This window comes from Corythoichthys intestinalis, chromosome 4, assembly GCF_030265065.1.
Source record: "Corythoichthys intestinalis isolate RoL2023-P3 chromosome 4, ASM3026506v1, whole genome shotgun sequence".
NCBI classification, from domain to species: domain Eukaryota; kingdom Metazoa; phylum Chordata; class Actinopteri; order Syngnathiformes; family Syngnathidae; genus Corythoichthys; species Corythoichthys intestinalis.
In genome coordinates, this window is record NC_080398.1 from 22,149,698 (window position 1) to 22,169,391 (window position 19,694).

General features: G+C 38.1%; 1 protein-coding gene across 5 annotated transcripts in view; it reads right to left on the reverse strand.

The window, feature by feature from the left end:
* Positions 1-19,694, reverse strand: part of lipeb (lipase, hormone-sensitive b) — a 61,165-nt gene that overhangs the window by 38,713 nt on the left and 2,758 nt on the right. For 2 of the 5 annotated variants that reach the window (XM_057833598.1, XM_057833601.1), the window contains one exon: positions 1,920-2,161. In XM_057833598.1, coding sequence (XP_057689581.1) covers positions 1,920-2,161 — 242 coding nt within the window. The other 3 variants (XM_057833597.1, XM_057833600.1, XM_057833599.1) reach the window with 3 other exon arrangements.

A 19,694-nucleotide genomic window follows, 5' to 3' on the forward strand; every position in this document is an offset into this window, starting at 1 on the left:
CTTCAAACATAAGGCGGACTGTTCTTCAATTTATTGAGCTCTCAAATCATGCTAAGTGTAATATACAACATGAATACATTTAAAATGTTGTACAATTAGATTTTTCCATGTGAGTAGCTTCAACAGATTAGCACCATGGTAAAAGTTCGCCAAAATCAAAACACACATTTTCCTTTCAAATTCAATATACAAACTAACTAAAAGCTTACAAAGATGAATGTTAGCCTAGGCTTAGCTGGGAGAGCAACTTCGTTGAGTGTGACTGCCGCAGAGTGAGAAAACAAGCTTGATTCGCTTGAATGAAGGAGAAAAAGTGACTGCGTCAAAGATCGCTAATTGAGAAAGATGGTCTTGCCCTAAGCACAAATCCACGTTCGCTGGATCAAGGAGAGGTATCACTCCCAATGTTTAAAAAAAAAATTTTTTTTTAGATGAAACCTTTCCACAACAATATTGACGTTTTAACTAACTTATACATGTTTAACTAACTTATGAATTCTTTGTTCTTTTTAAAACAAAGGCATGACATCATGTTGACTAGAGTTGACACAGTGGCTGAAAATGGTGAAACTTCACTTAAGCTTTTCCACCCTGAAAAAAACAGTCATGCAGTATAATTAAAAAAAATAAAATATTCAGAAGTGTTTTTACTTTATAGAAATTATTTTGTTCTTGCTCTAATCTTGAGCAACTTGAGCTGTGGCTGTGAGTGTAGTCTATAAGCTATATTTTATTTAAAATATATATTTTTTTATTGACAATTTATTTATTTTAACAATATATTCATGTTCCAATTTGCAACTATGGTCTGAAAAAAAAAAAATCCTGTTCAATGGAAAAAAGTTTTTTTTTTTTTTTTTTAACCTCAATCTCAAACCCCTAATCTCATAATTTTTTGGAGCTACAATTGCAATACCGTGATACCGTGAAACCGCGGTATTTTTGCCCACGGTTACCGTACCGTCAAAATATCATACCGGCACATGCCTACTCTACAGCGCTATGTTTTCACAGATTAAATGAAGCCTGTATGTAAGAAACCTTAGCCACACATTGACAGTGGTCATTATTAATAGAAACCTAGCCCTCCGCAGGGCTAACGTTACGTGAGCGATTGACAGTAACGTTAATCTTATGTATTAGCGCTTACAAGTCTACTGCTTTAAGATGGCGGCTGTTTACCAAATGCTGCTGACTCTGTCATTTCGCATCTAGGTCAACATACATGTGATCTCTAAGAGACACATCAGACGCTACCTGCTACCACCGTAGCATCATGCGTGCTCATTTTTGGCAACGTCAGCATCGTTTATAGCGGCTGTCGGCTGCAGTAAGTTTAAATTTTTTTTTTTTTTTTTTTTTGCTTCTTCCTCGACGCACATGACATCAGCGCGTTGCCCTGCATCAAAAGTAGTCCGGGCAAAACGTGATGATTAGAGCTGTCAAAATTAAACAATTACTCAAGGTGAATAAAATTACTCGGATCAGTTTTTAAATTCGAGTTACTCGAGTATTCATTTCAGCTCTAAAGTGTCGCGACACTTTTTGGAGAAGGCGACGCCCAACGGCCTAAGTTGGAGGTGGGCGCTCAGGGTTTGTGATGCAGAAAATCCTGGAAATTTGAAAACACTTCTTTTAATTTCTGGTTTTGGAAAAAGGCATAATAACAAAATTACTGCAGCATTTTTAGCTTCTAATTCCCTTTCGTCGACACTGACAGATATTTATGTTAAATAGGGTGAAAAAGTATCATATGTGGGCTTTAAGATGCTGTAGCGGCAGTCTCTGTCAATGATTAAAATTGCAAGTATTTTTTAGCTTTACCCATAGATCATAGCTCGTAAATGTATGAAATTGAATTCCAATGTTGTCAAGATAAAACATTAGTTTCAACTTTTTTCACATGTGTGTGCATCTACCTTGACGAGCGAGCGATAGCCATTGGCTGGAATGTGCGGGTCAAAGTCAAAATGGTGATAAACTGCAGCAAAGCCGGAGACGATGGGTTCCAGACTGCGGGCATGTTCCTGGATTAGCTTCATGGTGTCTACAAGCCGCCGTGCGGCATCACTCGGCGGGCCTTTCGTCCCTCCCGAGAAGAAGGTGGCATTCTCCTCACACACATTGTAGAGGGCCGCAAAAACTGCCTTGGTGTCCATCACTGCCGAAGACAAAGAGAAAGAGCCATATTACCACTGGAGAAGCATTTTGCTGTGGTGACAATTTTTTTATGTATTCCACTGGTATAATAAAATCGTAGCAAATAATTAACGCATCTACCCTAGGGAAAAATTATCTGTGTGCTAAACAAAGCTCCCACTTTGTTCATAACGGTATTTGAGATCTTATCAAAGTTCAAAATGGTACCGCTTAACTCGCTTTCGATGACTTTGCTTATTTAGCCACATGGTGGAAGAACTGGTAAAACTTTTATTTTAAACTCAAAAATGTATTGCTTTTTAACTTGCTATCAACCAACAACAACCATCTCGCATGATGCCGTGTGTAAAAGTGCCTAACAAAAATGCCATTTTTTTTCTCAGAATTTTGCAATGTATTCCAATTCACAGAATTAGTAGAATATGATATTCTTCTGGAGTATTCTCCCTGTTTCACTATTGTATATAAAATGCATTAATAACAAAGGGGGGGCTGGACTAATCCATATTTTTGGAAAGGGAACATTTCAAAAGGCCACTTTTGAAATGCATAAGAAAAAAACATTTACTACTCCTGAAAGCTCTGATGTAATTTTCAACCATGAAATATGAACTAGGCATTCTAACTTGAAGTTTTTTGACAGACTGTGAAACCCACAATGTTCGCCTTATTGGTTGAGTTTAAACCGGGAAAATATATTTTCATTAGGTTGTTGAGGGCAAAAAAAAAAAAAAGGCAGAAGAATGCCATCTCTGTCATGGCTTCAATGCGGAAATTTTGTGGGATATCAGTCCGAAAGAGTGCTTAAGTGAATCATAGAACTACAACCATCTGGCCTATAGACCCTACCCACCGACGTCACAAAACCACGTGCTCGCTGTATGGTTCCGCCCACTTGTCCGTCATTTTGTCTCTGTATTAGCATTGGTTTCAATTGATCGAGGAATTTAAAATGCATTCCATGGAAGACCCGGTGCTTTCTGATGCCGTAAACTCACTGGATGTGTTGCATAAAAGGCGTTATGTGGAAAAGCTTTGTTCTATACAGTCGCCAGATCCATATTTGATGCCCAAATCGATGTTTTTTGACCCACTGTCTTCGCCCTGTCTGCCTGACATCTGCTACGCTGATATTTACAATTATCTTGTCCACACAAAATCAGCCTATTCTCACGAAAATTTGAAAAACTTCAAGAGCTTGGAGGCTTATAAATACTTCGTTGCTGGTTGGGTGGAACAGGTCCTCGTCCACGAAAATTCTGCAGGAATCTATCTTGTGCTTGGAAAGGTGAGTTACGAAATTTTCAATTCAAAATCTTTTGTTATTGCTAACATCCACTGTCAAGTCTAATGTATTTCATGTCGTTTGTCAATGGAGTTAAGGCTTTTAATGTTTATATGGTTTAGCGATAGCACTCTCACTACATACATACGTGTATGTTGTCGGCGATTAGCCTAGCAATGATCTTAATTGTGGTTATTTGTCAGCCCAAAACCCTCTAAGTATATCTTAAATGCATCTTACCGGATATAAAATGACTACTACATAGTCTGTGGTGATTTTTTTGGTGCCCAGTTTTCACGTCGAATTGCAGCCGTCCATTTCGCTCTCCTCTTTGGATCCCTCGGAATACGGTAAAACTTCAAGTCTCTCCTTCCATCTTCTCTGTTAGTGCAACCAACAGCCACACACGCCTTCACCATGTTGATTATTAATGTTAAGGAGCAGAAAAACACGCCGTAAATAGGAGGAATGTACGTAGCCGTAACACGTTAACACTATGTTTTGACGGACAATTGGGCGGTACCATTCAGGAGAGCGGAGTTGTGACGTCACGTGGGTAGGGTCTATACACATTATGGTGGGAACACAAAACAGAAAAAAGAAACATAGCTAAAATCCAACCAGAGAAGTCGAAAATCCACTGAAAGCCAAAAAGTTGTGCAGGGAAAAAGAGGAAAGTTCAGAGACTTTGTTTTTGTTACATGACAGCGAGGCAAAAACATCAAAACAAGCACCAATATAGAGTCCCGCAGGGATATACACAATGGGCTCACAGAAACAGCTGGAAATGTTTTTGTCTTCGATAAAAATGCAACATCGACCAAGGACACTGATGCCATGCATAGATTGCTTTCAACAATTGTACACACTTCAGTCAGTCCAAGAAAAAAAAAACTCATGGGAAATGTTTGAGGTCAATGGATAAAAAAGTGCTTGTATATTTGTAGCATGAAGTCTAATTAGATCATGTATACTTGGTGATCAGCTGACCTTGTAATTACTTCAAGGACTACCACACTTGTTAAATTAAATAATTGGTATTAAGATTTTATGATGGTACTCAGCTTGATTGTACTCATTGTATACCCATAGTCAGGTTTTTTTTTTTTTTTTTTTTTTTTTTTTTTAATTCACACCTAGAGCACCTGCTACTAGCCAAGCAGTTATTAAGACCCATCAACACTATGCCCTTTGGTGAGTGCCTACCACAATGACGTACTACAGACACTGAATGTTCTTATAGGGATAAGGGCATTCTGTGTCCTACGGGCACTGTGCAAGGGCTGTTAAGCAAAACAAGTAATTTTTTTTTGCCCCTGCTTCTCTGTCACAGATGTGGTTAGTTCTACCCCACATATGCCTACAAATCTGTTATGAAAGATTAGTTAGCAGAGACGCATATTCTGACATTTCTACACATCCCATGACTCACTGGTGAGACAAACTTTGCAGAGTTCATATTATGCAGTACTGCAGTCTGATTTTTAAATGTCTAATTATACCTAATGGTCACTCTAGTATAGAAATAACATATTATAACTTAACTAAAGCGAGGTACACACATTATTACAATCGTGAAAAATTTGAGCATTTTCTAATTTAATTTTCCAATCAAAGTCAAGAATAGCCAGACACCGAGACATTTCAAAAAGATTATCCTGAGCGATTATCCTGTTGTGTGGGGCATGGTCGATAGTGGCAATTTTAAATTTTACATTTTTGCGTTTGATGCAATTCAAATGGATTGGATGTCTCTTGCCGTCATTGGTAGCAGGTAAGTTAAAAAGTAAAAATATTCAGAATCTTTATGATCAAATCTCATGACCAACAAAGAGCCTGGGGGACACCTTTAAAGAGTGTGACAGCCCTAATATAAACATGCATAAAGGGACAAAAAAAGTTCGCTAGCCCTGCAAGGGACTTAAGCGTGGAATCTTAAATATGTTGTCTACCTCTGTGAAAATGTCAAAGCCTTTTACCCACAAAGCCAAAATCCAAATTACACAGCTTAATAAGAAGCAGAAAATTTTGTCCCACCCCTCCCAACCAGATGAGGACATATGACGGGCTTTTTGCACAGGGCAAGACATTACAAACATTGCACTAACCACTCAGACTTTGCATGTTTCCAAAGATAAAAAATCAACAGTTGGATCTGTCAGAGAAAGGTAATTATCTGGATAAAGGCGGGGGGCTGTACAAACACAACCCTCAGCCTTACCTGATAACATTCGGTTTTGACATCAGTTACAAGTAGGGCTGCAACTAACGATTATGAAAAAAAATCACTAAGTCGGACGATTAATTAAATGATTAATCAGATAAATGTCCTTTTTTTGTCCTTTTCCAATTACCGTCATAATTTAGCTTGATACTGTTTCAGGCATGTTCTAAGTAACAAAAAAGACAAAATGAATGACTATTCCTTCAAAAACAATATTTTTTATAGCTTAACTGTACAATTGTACTCTTTTAGGTATATAAAATTTGTTGAAAGGTCCTGAGTATAAAAGAAAACCTTTTCTCAGTACACAAATCAGGCCAAGTTCTGTTCAATCAAATGAAAAAGTGCTGAAAAGATATATAATCTAGTTAGTGTTATGATGTCTGTGCGAAAAGTGCCACTGCACTTCAGTTCTGCCTAGCTCACACTAATAATAAATTTTATGAGGAAAAAAATGCATGAAACAAAACAAACGGTACGCTAGTGAAACGAACTGAATATGCAAAATCAAAACTGTTCGAAACATCCACATGATATGTTACAGAATCATGAAATGTTAAACAACCTGCTTAACTGTGCTGATTTAATTGATCCAGTTTTACATTCGTGTTTTTATAGCGCAAATTACATGATACGAGACTACATGATGCATGCCAAGCAAAGTCCATTTTGCAAATATTGCAGGTGATTTTTTGATTCACTATGATCATGTGCCTGAGCTGCATCCAACTCACTCGAGTCGATGCTGCCATTGTTGTATTAATTTACGGTCGCTACAACGCATGCGCTTACATGGAGTACACCCTTAATTAGTTGCCGGCAAAAATCGATAATCAAATCTGCAACAAATCTATTAATAATCTATTATTGATTTAATCGATTAGTTGTTGCTGCCTTATTTACTAAAGTAGATCTACTATCCCTATTTTTTTTTCTTGTGCCCAAACATGATATCCTCCTGGAGGGGCTCACTCATCTTCGTTGATAGAAATGGCAAAGAAAGCTCAGAAGTCTTCGGAAACATTTTGTCGGAAAATTGAAGGACGATTTAATCAAAATGTCAGAAACTGTTCATTATCCAGTTATAGTGCAACTTTATCATGTCTTTTAAGACAACATTCATACCAAGTTTAATCCTTTATAGGGCACTCATTGAACTGTCTGCCATTGACGGGGCAAGGAGTTTAATTCAATTTGACTGCAAGAGCCTGGCTAGGAATGATCGGTGCCAGGCCTCCAATCAAAATGGATTGGACATCTAGTGCCCATTAATGGCAATGAGGGAAAAGAATATGAAATTAAATATGAAATAAACAAATATATAAAATCTAATTTAGACTGCCATGTGCGGCGTAACTAGAGTCTATTTTTGTTTTAATTCATTTCAATAAGGTTTTTCTAATCAACCTTTTTATTCATCTAAAATTTTATTTATTCATAAATAAAATATATTAAAATAATGATTAAAATACAAGCAAGAACCAGTCAGCCTCCATATATGTGGACATCACAATTGGTGTTATGTAGGCCACACTTGTATACTAAATATTGATATTGTGGCCTATATGACACAAAAGGCGATGTCCAAATATATGGATGGCATGTCTTTATGCCTTTTTTTGTTTTGGTTTTTAATTAATTATCAAAAAGTCATTTGGGAAAAAAAAGGCTAAATGTTGCCCAATTGTATCGTAAATATAGTGCAAAATTGTTCTCCCAAATACAAAATAATAACTTTGACAACAAAAACACTCCAATTTAACAATCAGCAAATAAAAAACACAAATTCATAAAACGAATGTATCACCCAGGCCTAGTTTAAATAGAGGTAAGCAACTTAAAACACATGTATGCTCTGTATTATAGGTCCATTACAATCTAAAATCAGTTTGATGCATCGCCAAAGGAATATTGCTAGCCACAATGTTCATGAGCTACAATGTACTGCATTGGTAAAGCAGAAAGAATAAATATTTCTTGTCCTATTCCAAGTAAGAAGAAAATGTGTCTGCGATCCATCAGCTAAGAATCACTGTGAAATACTATGACTTTACAAAAAAAGAACATGCATACCACAATCCCCAAAAGAAATCCCTTCTAGAAGATAAAATAACACTCTCTGAAGAAGGCGGAAGTATTTGCCAAAACATGTTAGATAATTAAAACAACCTAAAACAATTGTCTGTGATAACAGAAAAAAAAAAATCAACTAATCTATAAGTGTAGACAAAATGAACTCAATACAACTACATAAAATAACAGTCTGGAAAAGTACCACTATTCACTTTTCTACTAATTTGGTTGGCAATGTTCATAATGACACTCTTGTAAGATCTTATTCGAGGCACACCTCATGTTGTGGCCACAAAGTGCAAGCACAAAGCAGGCAGGTGTTAATATATATATTTGCTATCATCGACACCTTCTTACCAGCTTACGCTAACCCTGGCTTCCTAATAAAAATAAATATTTGATCTCCTATGAACCAATATTCCACACATTTAAGTAGCTTCATGAAAGCACTTGTGTACAGCTAAAACATTCAACCAAACACAATGATGCCCGAGGTGTTCAAATAAACAAATAAGTAAGAGTTTACCAGCATCTGTGTTCAAGCTTCTGTCCTTGTCTGTATCCTCGCTTGTTAGCGTGGGGAAGAAGAAAGAGAGAATGTGTGAGATGAAAGGATGGAAGGAAGGGGTTGCCCAGAAGGGAGAATAGACAGTTTTCCTGTTCAACTCTCACAGCTTTTGTTTTCCTTTGACTTGAAAACTTGTCAGAAGCTTCCCTGTTATAATCTTGTCTACGCTCCACTATGCTTTTAAAGGCATTGCAACAGCAGCTCCACTTAAGTGCCTCTGTATGACAGCTCTGTCCGCCATTGGCTGTTTCAGCGTGGGACTCCCTTTGACATTGAACAGAATTGGCAAGCGTAGCTGCCCGGGAGGGCATGAGAAGTTAAGAGAGGATATGAAAACAGTCACAGTTTGTTTTTGCTCACACAGTGCCCCCTGTTCTCAGTTTTGGTGTCACTTGCCACCAACAATCACCTCCAATTACAATATTTGTAATAATTAATGAACAATCATTTTATGACAGAAGTTATCGCTCCCAAATTCTAACAAAAATATCAAAAAGGGTTGGGAAATAACTGTGAGGCAGCTATGCGAACCACGGTGCCACCAATGTAAGACAACAAAAAACGGGACCAGGATAAACCATTTTCAAACTTATTGCAACACTGATACGACCTATTACCTCCATAAGTCAGTTGAAAAACAAATATATTTTAAAGAGAAGTGAAATTACAACACACTCTCTTGAGGACACACAGTATATAAAATTGAATGTTGACTTATATGTTTTATCTTATATGTTGGCTAATACAGAGCAAGTGACCACTAGTGAATAAAAGTAAATGAAGACACTGTCCACCTGAAGGAACTTTTCATGCCTTTTTTTCTTGCAAGATGAAGCCGTTACAATTCTTGGTAACATGCTGCACCCCAATGGTTAAGAGGGGGTAATACAGAGCAGATGCGTGTGTAGTAAGCAGTTACCGTGGATGAATTTTTGGAACATTTGTCCAAAAGAAAAAAACTGAATAACAAACAAACAAAACAAAAACAAAACAAAAAAACACAAAGGTGACATTCCGACAATGCAAAAAAAAATAAAAAATAAAAAGAATATCATCCTTGGAATTTATTCATTTTCAGTCTCTTATAATGAAATTCACAAATGACAATGTTTCACATTAATTATAAGGGTAGGAATATTGTCATGTTTGTGAAGCCAAACGAACAAGCATGTTCAGCCAAGTGTGGACCAATATACTGTACTGTTTTTCCCCAGTGTGGCTCTAGGCTGAAGACATGAACTTTCACCCAGTTATACACAGACAAACACACTTTCAGTTCTACAGAAATGTCTAGATTTTGTTGTAGATTGTATACACCATCTGGAAATCCGGAATGTGGCAGGATCTAAATCCAATTTCAATTATCTTTACACTGCCGAAAGGTCAGTCTGTTCAATTCCTACAGGGGTTGGATAAAATAATGGAAACACCAAACATTTTGGCATCATATTCATTGAACATAATTGTTAAAGAATGACATGAGGAACATTCTAATTAAGTTGAACATCTCGCACGGCCAGCACAATCCCCAGACCTCAACATTAACTCGATTTCCACTGCTATCGTCTCTAAGAGTTAGAGGGTATTCTAACTGGAAGAATGGCTTAAAGTTCCTTTGAAAACAATTTACAAGTTGTATGAATCAATACTTTGGAGAACTGAGGCTATAATTGCAGCAAAAGGCGGACTTACACCATATTAAATTAGTTTTTGATGATTTAAGGTATTTCCATTATTTTGTCCAATTAACCTTTGTATATAAACACTGTAGCAGAAATATTGGATTAATTATAAATTAATCTGACAAAATGAAGCAATTCTTTGATTCTTATCTGCTTTTTTAATATGTTTTTTTTTTTTTTTTGCTTCATAAAAGCAGCAAATGTGTAGAGATGAGTTAAGCATTAAGATGAGTTTGAAATTAAGATTCATTACTTATACATATGTACGCTGCCTCAAAGCTGCATTTGCGACATTACAATTTTAGTATGTGGAGGGCAATTACGGAATCTTTGGCAAAGCATTGTGGCTGTATTTGTTGTCTTTCCAACTTTATATACCATAAATGCCCTCGCTGCTGTATTTCTACAACCATCAGTGTTAGCGACCAACTACAAGTTAAATTACCCAGACAAAAAGTTTCTCTAAAGATCAATAGAAACATTCTTCCTCTGCGCGATTAATATTCATCAATAAGTTTTACAAAACAATCACATTACAATAAATTATGAACCACGTGAGGGCTGTTCAAGTGGCTAAATTGACAATATTGTCTGATAAATATATGCATGGTTTGTTGAGCGTGCTATGCTATGCTATGCTATGCTATGCTATATTAATATGTATTGATAAATAGGATACATTACAATTCTGCTTCAAACTGAGAGGAATTATGTTGATTCTCACGTGCGGCAGTGTCTTCCGGTTGAGAATTGGATTCTGGCTCGGATGGTTCAAGTGTATATGGTTGTGTTGACAGAAGAAACATGCTAAACGAAATAGCAATTATACTGTATCAAGTGCAGGAAATCTGAATGACAGTGAGTCGACACAGAGTAGGGGCGTGGTTTGAGCTGAGTCAACTGACATGCTTCATGACAAGAAGCGACATGAATGGCCACCCTTATTTTCTTTTTTAAAGCCTAAATATATTTTTGGGAGCAGGTTTGTCAACAAAAGTCTTTACTTTTGCCCAATCAAACAATTCATTAACACTGATTTTGACCTGACATTGTTTTTGAATGACGGTAGTGCCTTGACTACCAAGGGACTTGCTTTACAAGTATTTCAAGATACTAGCTGTGCTCAGTTGGTTTTTTTTAGCGTTGATTTGCAGACAATAATTTCTCATATGAACATGAGCTAGTTGCATTGAACTCAACTCACTTCAGCAGCGATTCGGCAGCTGATGAAACTATTTAAAGAAGCTGCTTTATACTCTTTACCGCCACTCCAAATTTCATTTGGTTGTCAGCTAAACATAAAATTAAAAGAGATTTAAAAGTTTTAAAATTAAAAGAATTATTATTATTATTATTTAATTTAAAAATTAAAAGAGAGAGGCCAGGGAGGCTGAGGAGTGTGTTCCTTCTATAATTGGAACTAGGCATGTGCCGGTATGATATTTTGACGGTACGATAACCGTGAGCAAAAATACCGCGGTTTCACGGTATCACGGTATTGCAATTATAGCTCCAAAAAATTTTGAGATGTATGGGTTAAAAAAAAAAACTTTTTTCCATTGAACAGGATTTTTTTCCCCAGACCATAGTTGCAAATTGGAACATGAATATATTGTTAAAATAAATAATCAATAAAGAAATATTTTAAATAAAATTAAACTAAATATAACTTATAGACTATACTCACAGCCACAGCTCAAGTTGCTCAAGATTAGAGCAAGAACAAAATAATTTCTATAAAAAAGTAAAAACACTTCTGAATAAAATTTTTTAGAAATTTATACTGCATGACTTTTTTTTTTAGGGTGGAAAAGCTTAAGTGATGTTTCGCCATTTTCAGCCACTGTGTCAACTCTAGTCTACATGATGTCATGCCTTTTTGTTAAAAAGAACAAAGAATTCATAAGTTACTTAAAAATGTATAAGTTAGTTAAAATGTCAATATTGTTGTGGAAAGGTTTCATCTAAAAAATAAAATAAAATAAAACATTGGGAGTGAGACCTCTCCTTGATCCAGCGAACGTGTATTTGTGCTTAGGGCAAGATCATCTTTCGCAATTAGCGATCTTTGACACCATCACCTTTTCCACTTCATTCAAGCGACTCAAGCTTGTTTTCTCACTCTGCGGCTGTCACACTCAACGAAGTTGCTCTCCCAGGTAAGCCTAGGCTAACAATCATCTTTGTAAGCTTTTAGTTAGTTTTTATATTGAATTTGAAAGGAAAATGTGTGTTTTGTTTTTGGCGAACTTTTTCCATGGTGCTAATCTGTTGAAGCTACTCACGTGGAAAAATCTAATTGTACAACATTTTAAATGTATTCATTTTGTATATTACACTTACCACGATTTGAGAGCTCAATAAATTGAAGAACAGTAAGCCTTATATTTGGAGTATTTGTTTTGGTTAGCTGGCTGGCTAGCCGATAGCGTCACTTTCACACACAGCAACAAACGGGAGGGGGTGAGCGCTGCTGCGCCAAGCCGCTTCTGACTGCATTTTTGACACAAGAAAAATAGCGAATACCGTACTACGGTCTGACGGAAAATTTTAGTGGTTTTGAAACCGCGACGTTTTCACACCACGGTAAACCGTGAAACCGGTAACCGGCACATGCCTAAATGGAACACACCCTCCGGTCCCCCTTTTTAAAAAGTGGGACCACCACCCCGGTCTGCCAATCTAGAGGCACTGTCCCCGGTGTCCACACGATTTTGTAGAGGCGGACTAGCCACGACAGCCCCACAACATCCAGAGCCTTTAAGAACTTTGGGCGGAGCTCATCCACCCCTGGGGGCCTGCCACAGAGGAGCTTTCCAACCACCCAGCGACTACAACACCAGAGATGGGAAAGCCCACCTTGGAGTCCCCAGCCGCTGCTTCCTCAAAGGAAGGCGTGTCGGTGGAATTTAGGAGATCATCGAAGTATGCTCCCCACTGACTCAGGACGTCCCGAGTCGAGGTCAGCAGCACCCCATCTCCACTATACACAGTGTTAATGGTGCAGTGCTTTCATCTCCTGGGGCGCCAGATGGTTGACCAGAAGTTCCTCGAAGCTTCCCGGAAGTAATTTTCCATCACCTCGCCGAACTCCTTCCATTTCCGGGTTTTTGCCTCAGGGACTGCCAAAGCTGCATTCCGCTTGGCCAGCCGGTCCATGTCAGCTGCCTCTGGAGTCCCACAGGCCAAAGAGGCCCGGTAGGCCTCCTTTATCAGCTTGCGGCGCATGCAGTACCTAGGGCAGCGCTACAATATTTTCAAATCAGGAAATGTTTATTTTGCTTTAGCCCTAGGCTGAAGCAAAAAACACTGAGTATTTATTTATGCACTATTCAAGACATGCTCTTTCAGTTTTGGAAGGATTTGCACTTTTTTTTTTATTTTATTGCAGGCAATATAAAAATATATCTTGTGAGGGAGTGTATGTTCAATGGCAATGGTTATAGTTAACTGTGTGTAATCCAACATTGAAAATGGTAGTATCTTATTCTTATAAATTCAACAACAACAAAAAAAGTCACCATGATTGCCGGCTGGCAAGTGTTACCCAGGGCCATGTAAAGGGGTTACGACACTCTTTGATCACGTCGCGGGTGATCACGTGGTTCATGTAGGGCGTGAGTAGTTCCAAGCACAAGCAGCGCTGTAGTGGTGTGCAATGGAATTGACAGCGGTAATTGCGACGTTTATGGAAAAATGGATAAAATCACGTATCTAAATACTTGTTTGATTATGTCATTGCATTATGACGTACACTCACCGGCCACTTTATCAGGTACACCTGTCCAACTGCTCGTTAACACTTAATTTCTAATCAGCCAATCACATGGCGGCAACTCAGTGCATTTATGCATTTAGGCATGTAGACATGGTTTAAGACAATCTCCTGCAGTTCAAACCGAGCATCAGTATGGGTAAGAAAGGTGATTTGAGTGACTTTGAACGTGGCATGGTTGTTGGTGCCAGAAGGGCTGATTTGAGTATTTCAGAAACTGCTGATCCACCGGGATTTTCACGCACAACCATCTCTAGGGTTTACCGAGAATGGTCCGAAAAAGAAAAAATATCCAGTGAGCGGCAGTTCTGTGGGCGGAAATGACTTGTTGATGCCAGAGGAGAATGGCCAGACTGGTTTGAGCTAATAGAAAGGCAACAGTGACTCAAATAACCACCTGTTACAACCAAGGTAGGCAGAAGAGCATCTCTGAACGCACAGTGCGTCGAACTTTGAGGCAGATGGGCTACAGCAGCAGAAGACCACGCCAGGTGCCACTCCTTTCAGCTAAGAACAGGAAACTGAGGCTACAATTTGCACAAGCTCATCGAAATTGGACAATAGAAGATTGGAAAAACGTTGCCTGGTCTGATGAGTCTCGAGTTCTGCTGCGACATTCGGATGGTAGGGTCAGAATCTGGCGTCAACAACATGAAACCATGGATCCATCCTGCCTTGTATCAACGGTTCAGGCTGGTGGTGGTGGTGTAATGGTGTGGGGAATATTTTCTTGGCACTCTTTGGGCACCTTGGTACCAATTCAGCATCATTGGAACGCCACAGCCTACCTGAGTATTGTTGCTGACCATGTCCATCCCTTTACCGAAGTATAACACAATGTTTTTTGATGAGCTTACCAAAATACTGTCCTCCGTCTGCATGGACTTTGATTGTGTTGTTTTAGTGGGTGACTTTAACATTCATGTTGATAATCCTGAAGAAGGATGTGCTAGAGAGCTTTTAAATATTTTGGATACATTTGGTTTATCTCAGCATGTCACAGTTCCAACACATAACAGAGGGCACATACTCGACTTAATAATATCCAAAGGTCTTAACATCTCTGAGGTCACAGTGAATGATGTTGCTGTCTGATCACTCCTGCATTATGTTTAAAATGACCACCCCTGTCCATCCTCTGAAAAGGGAAACAGAGGTGATTAGGAAGCGTTACATAAGTGATAACACATGTGCGTTATTCACATAGGCCTATGCCTCATCATTAACCCCTACAATAGCTCCAGTGGAAGAACTTGTAAATAGTTTCAGTTCCAGTGTGATGACTGTAATGGACACTATTGCCCCGATTAAGACAAAAACTTTGTCAAGAAAGAAGAGGTCACCCTGGAGAAATGCCATACTAGCTATAAAACAAAAGCAAGTTTGTAGACGAGCAGAACGCAGAGGGCGAAAAAACAAACTCCTAGTTTTTTATGATATCTACAAAGAGAGTCTTCACAAATACAACCAGGAACTGAAAAATGCTAGACAATCATATTTTTCAGAGATCATTAGTAGAAACACCAACAATACTCGCACACTATTTTCTGTTGTTGAAAAACTGACAAACCCACAAGCATCAATACCTCAGGAATTGGCATCTGAGGTGTCCTGTAATAATTTCGCAGCATTCTTTACACACAAAGTACTAAAGATTAGACAGACTGTGTGCAACTCCGGATTAACAAATGTTACACTAAACGCCTCCCAAAATGTCCCCCACGTCAATCTTAGACAGTTTAGCCTCCTGGACTATGCCACTTTAACAGAAATTGTGTCGAAATTAAAGCCCACAACATGCTGCCTTGACATCCTTCCTTCAAACTTTTTCAAAACTGTTTTTCATTGCATAGCCCCAGACATTCTTCAGATTATAAATACTTCCCTCCAAACAGGAGAGTTTCCTCAGACTTTAAAAACTGCAGTAATAAAACCCCTCCTAAAAAAACCTAATCTGGATGCCTCAACCATTAGTATTTACAGGCCAATATCAAATCTGACATTCCTGGGGAAAATTATCGAAAGGGTTGTGTTTGAACAGATCCAGACTTTTATGATGCAAAACAATCTTTTTAACTCATTTCAGTCTGGATTTCGGCCACAACACAGCACCGAGACCGTGCTTATCAAAGTCCTAAATGATATTCGTCGGAATACCGATGCAGGCAAATCATCTGTTCTGCTACTATTGGATCTCAGCGCCGCATTTGACATGGTTGATCACAACATACTACTCAGCAGATTGGAACAGTGGGTAGGACTTACTGACACTATTCTTCAGTGGTTCACATCCTATTTACATGATAGAGATTTCTTTGTGTCAATTGGAAACTATCAGTCAGAACGAACCAAATTCACGTGTGGAGTCCCTCAAGGGTTAATTCTTGGACCACTCTTATTTAACATCTATATGCTTCCGTTAGCTCTGATAATGGAACAGTATGACATCTCCTATCACGCCTATGCAGATGACACACAACTGTACATTTCTGTGTCCCCACATGATTATAGTCCCTTAGTCTCCCTGAGTAAATGCATTCGTCAAATCAATGAATGGATGCGCCAGAATTTTCTCCAGTTAAATGTGGAGAAGACAGAGGTGATCATTTTTGGGCCAAAAAAGGAAAGGTCAAAGATAAGCAGCCAACTTAGCACAATGTCACTTACAGCTACAAATCAAGTCAGAAACCTTGGCGTAATTATTGACTCAGACCTACAATTTGATAGCCATCTAAAGTCCGTCACTAAATCCGCTTATTACCACCTAAAAAATATAACCAGAATTAAGGGGCTTCTGACTCAACAAGATATGGAAAAACTTATGCATGCATTCATTTTCAGCAGATTGGACTACTGCAACGGTATATTTACAGGTCTTGATAAAAAATCAGTCAGGAAGCTGCAGCTAGTACAGAATGCTGCAGCCAGAGTCCTCACAAATACAAGGAAGCTGGACCACATTACACCGGTTTTGAAATCGTTACACTGGCTTCCAGTGAGTCAAAGGATAGACTATAAAATACTACTGTTCGTCTACAAAACACTTAATGGCCTTGGACCAAAATACATGCTTGACTTGTTAGATTCCTATGAGACATCTAGACCCCTAAGGTCGTCTGGAACGGGTCTTCTGCATGTTCCAAGAACAAGAACCAAGCAGGGTGAGGCAGCATTTAGTTATTATGCTCCTCACCTCTGGAACAAGTTACCCGAACGTCTGAAGTATGCTCAAACTGTTAGCTCCTTTAAATCAGGGCTAAAAACACTTTTGTTTGGCACTGCATATCCATAACTGTCTATATATTTCAACCTACCTGCCTTCTATTCCTCTTGTGCTTATCTCCATTGCTGATTTCAATGATTATTATTAGTAGTAGTTTTTGCTTTATTTTTATTTTTGTTTTATTTTTATTTATTTTTATTCTGTGATTAAATGCGATCATTTGTCTTGGTTTTTACGTTGTGTTGATTTAAATGTGATTTTTATGGTCTTCATGTGATGTAAAGCACTTTGAATTGCCTTGTGTTGAATTGTGCTATATAAATAAATTTGCCTTGCCTTGCCTTGCCTTTATGACCACAATGTACCCAACTTCCGATGGCTACTTTCAGCAGGATAATGCGCCATGTCATAAAGCTGGAATCATCTCAGACTGGTTTCTTGAACATGGCAATGAGTTCACTGTACTCAAATGGCCTCCACATTCACCAGGTCTCAATCCAATAGAGCATCTTTGGGATGTGGTGGAACGGGAGATTCGCATCATGGATGTGCAGCCGACAAATCTGCACCAACTGTGTGATGCCATCATGTCAATATGGACCAAACTCTCTGAGGAATGCTTCCAGCACCTTGTTGAATCTATGCCACGAAGAATTGAGGCAGTTCTGAAGGCAAAATGGGGTCCAACCCGTTCCTAGCATGGTGTACCTAATAAAGTGGCCGTTGAGTGAATATGCAAGTGCTAGTTTTACATTTGGAGTGGTCAGGTGACAACTGAAAACTATGTAAACTATAATGTAAAAGGGAACTTTCCCATGTTGTGGAGTGAAAGTATTATGTTTGTGTTAGCATTAGCATGGGAAATTAACTTTTACATTGAAATGCAAGATGATTTAGGTTTTTCTTTTTTCACAACTAGAATACGTTTTTTCAAGAGAATGTCTAGATTTTCTTGATTCACCTCTCTGTGGTAATATATTAAAAGATAACACCATGTATAACATATTTTGTTTCCAAGTTCTAAGTGGTAGTTCCTAGTTTTGTTGCATTGACTTATAAAAAACACTTTTGTTTCCCAAAAGGTTTGGGTTTGTGGTCACGACTTTTAAATTCTATTTTCCACTTTTCTTTACTTTTGCACTTTCTTATGCTTATATATACATTTTCCTTTTTATGTTATAGACTTAGTTTGACCTGAAAAACAAAGTAATGACATTTAACAAATATTTCCTGCATAACTTAACTAAATTTTGAATATAGCCTCTAATTTTAGCAGAACCAAACCTGTACCTCTTTACAGGCATTTTTCATTTAATTTGGACCCAAGCAACACAAAATGATTACAAGACAGGAACAAAATTGTATTATTTTCCTCAACATTGTGTAATGTACAGTATAACAACTTATTACCCTTTGATAAAGAAAATAATATTTTTCATTGAACAGTTGGTGAAAATTGTGTCATGGTTCATTGTGTTTTTCATGGTTCATCAAAAATATCACAGTCACTCGGAGGCAAAGGACGCATTTCTGCGTCCTTTATGGCATACTGGGGACGGGTTTCGATAAGCTTCGGCTTCTCCCGTCAGCCCTTTTCTTTTCGGGTTGAATTAATTGTAAACACATATAAATGCTTTGGATTTGCCATGCCTGAAGGGAAAATAAATAAATAAATAAATTGTTTACACCTAACATTTTATAGATCGGTGGCCTGTGATGGTTGCTTGTGCAGCAAGGTTTCCTCAAGGACCAAGACCAGCAGAAAAAATGGATGGCAATGGTCAGCTGTCAAAACATGAAATTAAAAGCTTTTTTTGTTTGTTTGTTTAAAAATGGGCTTAGTGCCCACAGCCAGCTGTCACCATCAGCAGGCACCAGCAGATGTCCCCGGAAGCAGCAGCATGATGTGGATCACGAAAATGTAACCTAAAAAAATATACATTAAATTAGTTTTCTATTATGAATTTGTGTCTATTATTTGTTGACATCACTTTTCAATCTATACACATCTCTAAAATATAATAATGTCAAACATTTTGGTGTAAAGAATACAGGTTGTCATGCATTGACCTGGTACCCTTCCATGAGGGCGATACCTTAGTTCAAAGCTTACAAAATCAAGCTAATAAGCACGTGAAAGCCAGTCATCTACCAAAACTCACATATACAGATGAGTGTGTACGTCACAAAGGGCTTCTGAAAGAGTTGACAATTTAAAAGACATAGTGACTTAATGTATCGCCAGGGATAAATTCATTATCAGTTAGCAGTCCGCTTAAAAAGTAGGAGAAAATTGCTCGTCAACCAAGATAAAATATATGTACATACAAATAAATATCAACATATAGATAATAAAGCACCTCTGATAGGATACAGACTGTTGATAATGCAAAATATATCGTTTTTTTTCATCAACTTACCTCCGAATATACTTTACAGCCAGCCATTCGTATGAATGCGCTCCGCCCTCGTCAATGCGATGTTTGGAACTACCCAAGGTTCCATAACCCGAAGTTCCCGGAAGTAAAATCCTATAATGGATCCCTATGGGAGTGTCGTAACCCTCTTAATATATGGCCCTGGTGTTACCTAAAGGGTGTGTTGCCTGCATACATACACTCTGTTCAATCCCCGTTTTTTTGTTTGTTGTTTTTTTTTTAGCAGATTACTTGCTATTTTTCCTTGCTACATCTGTGATGCATGC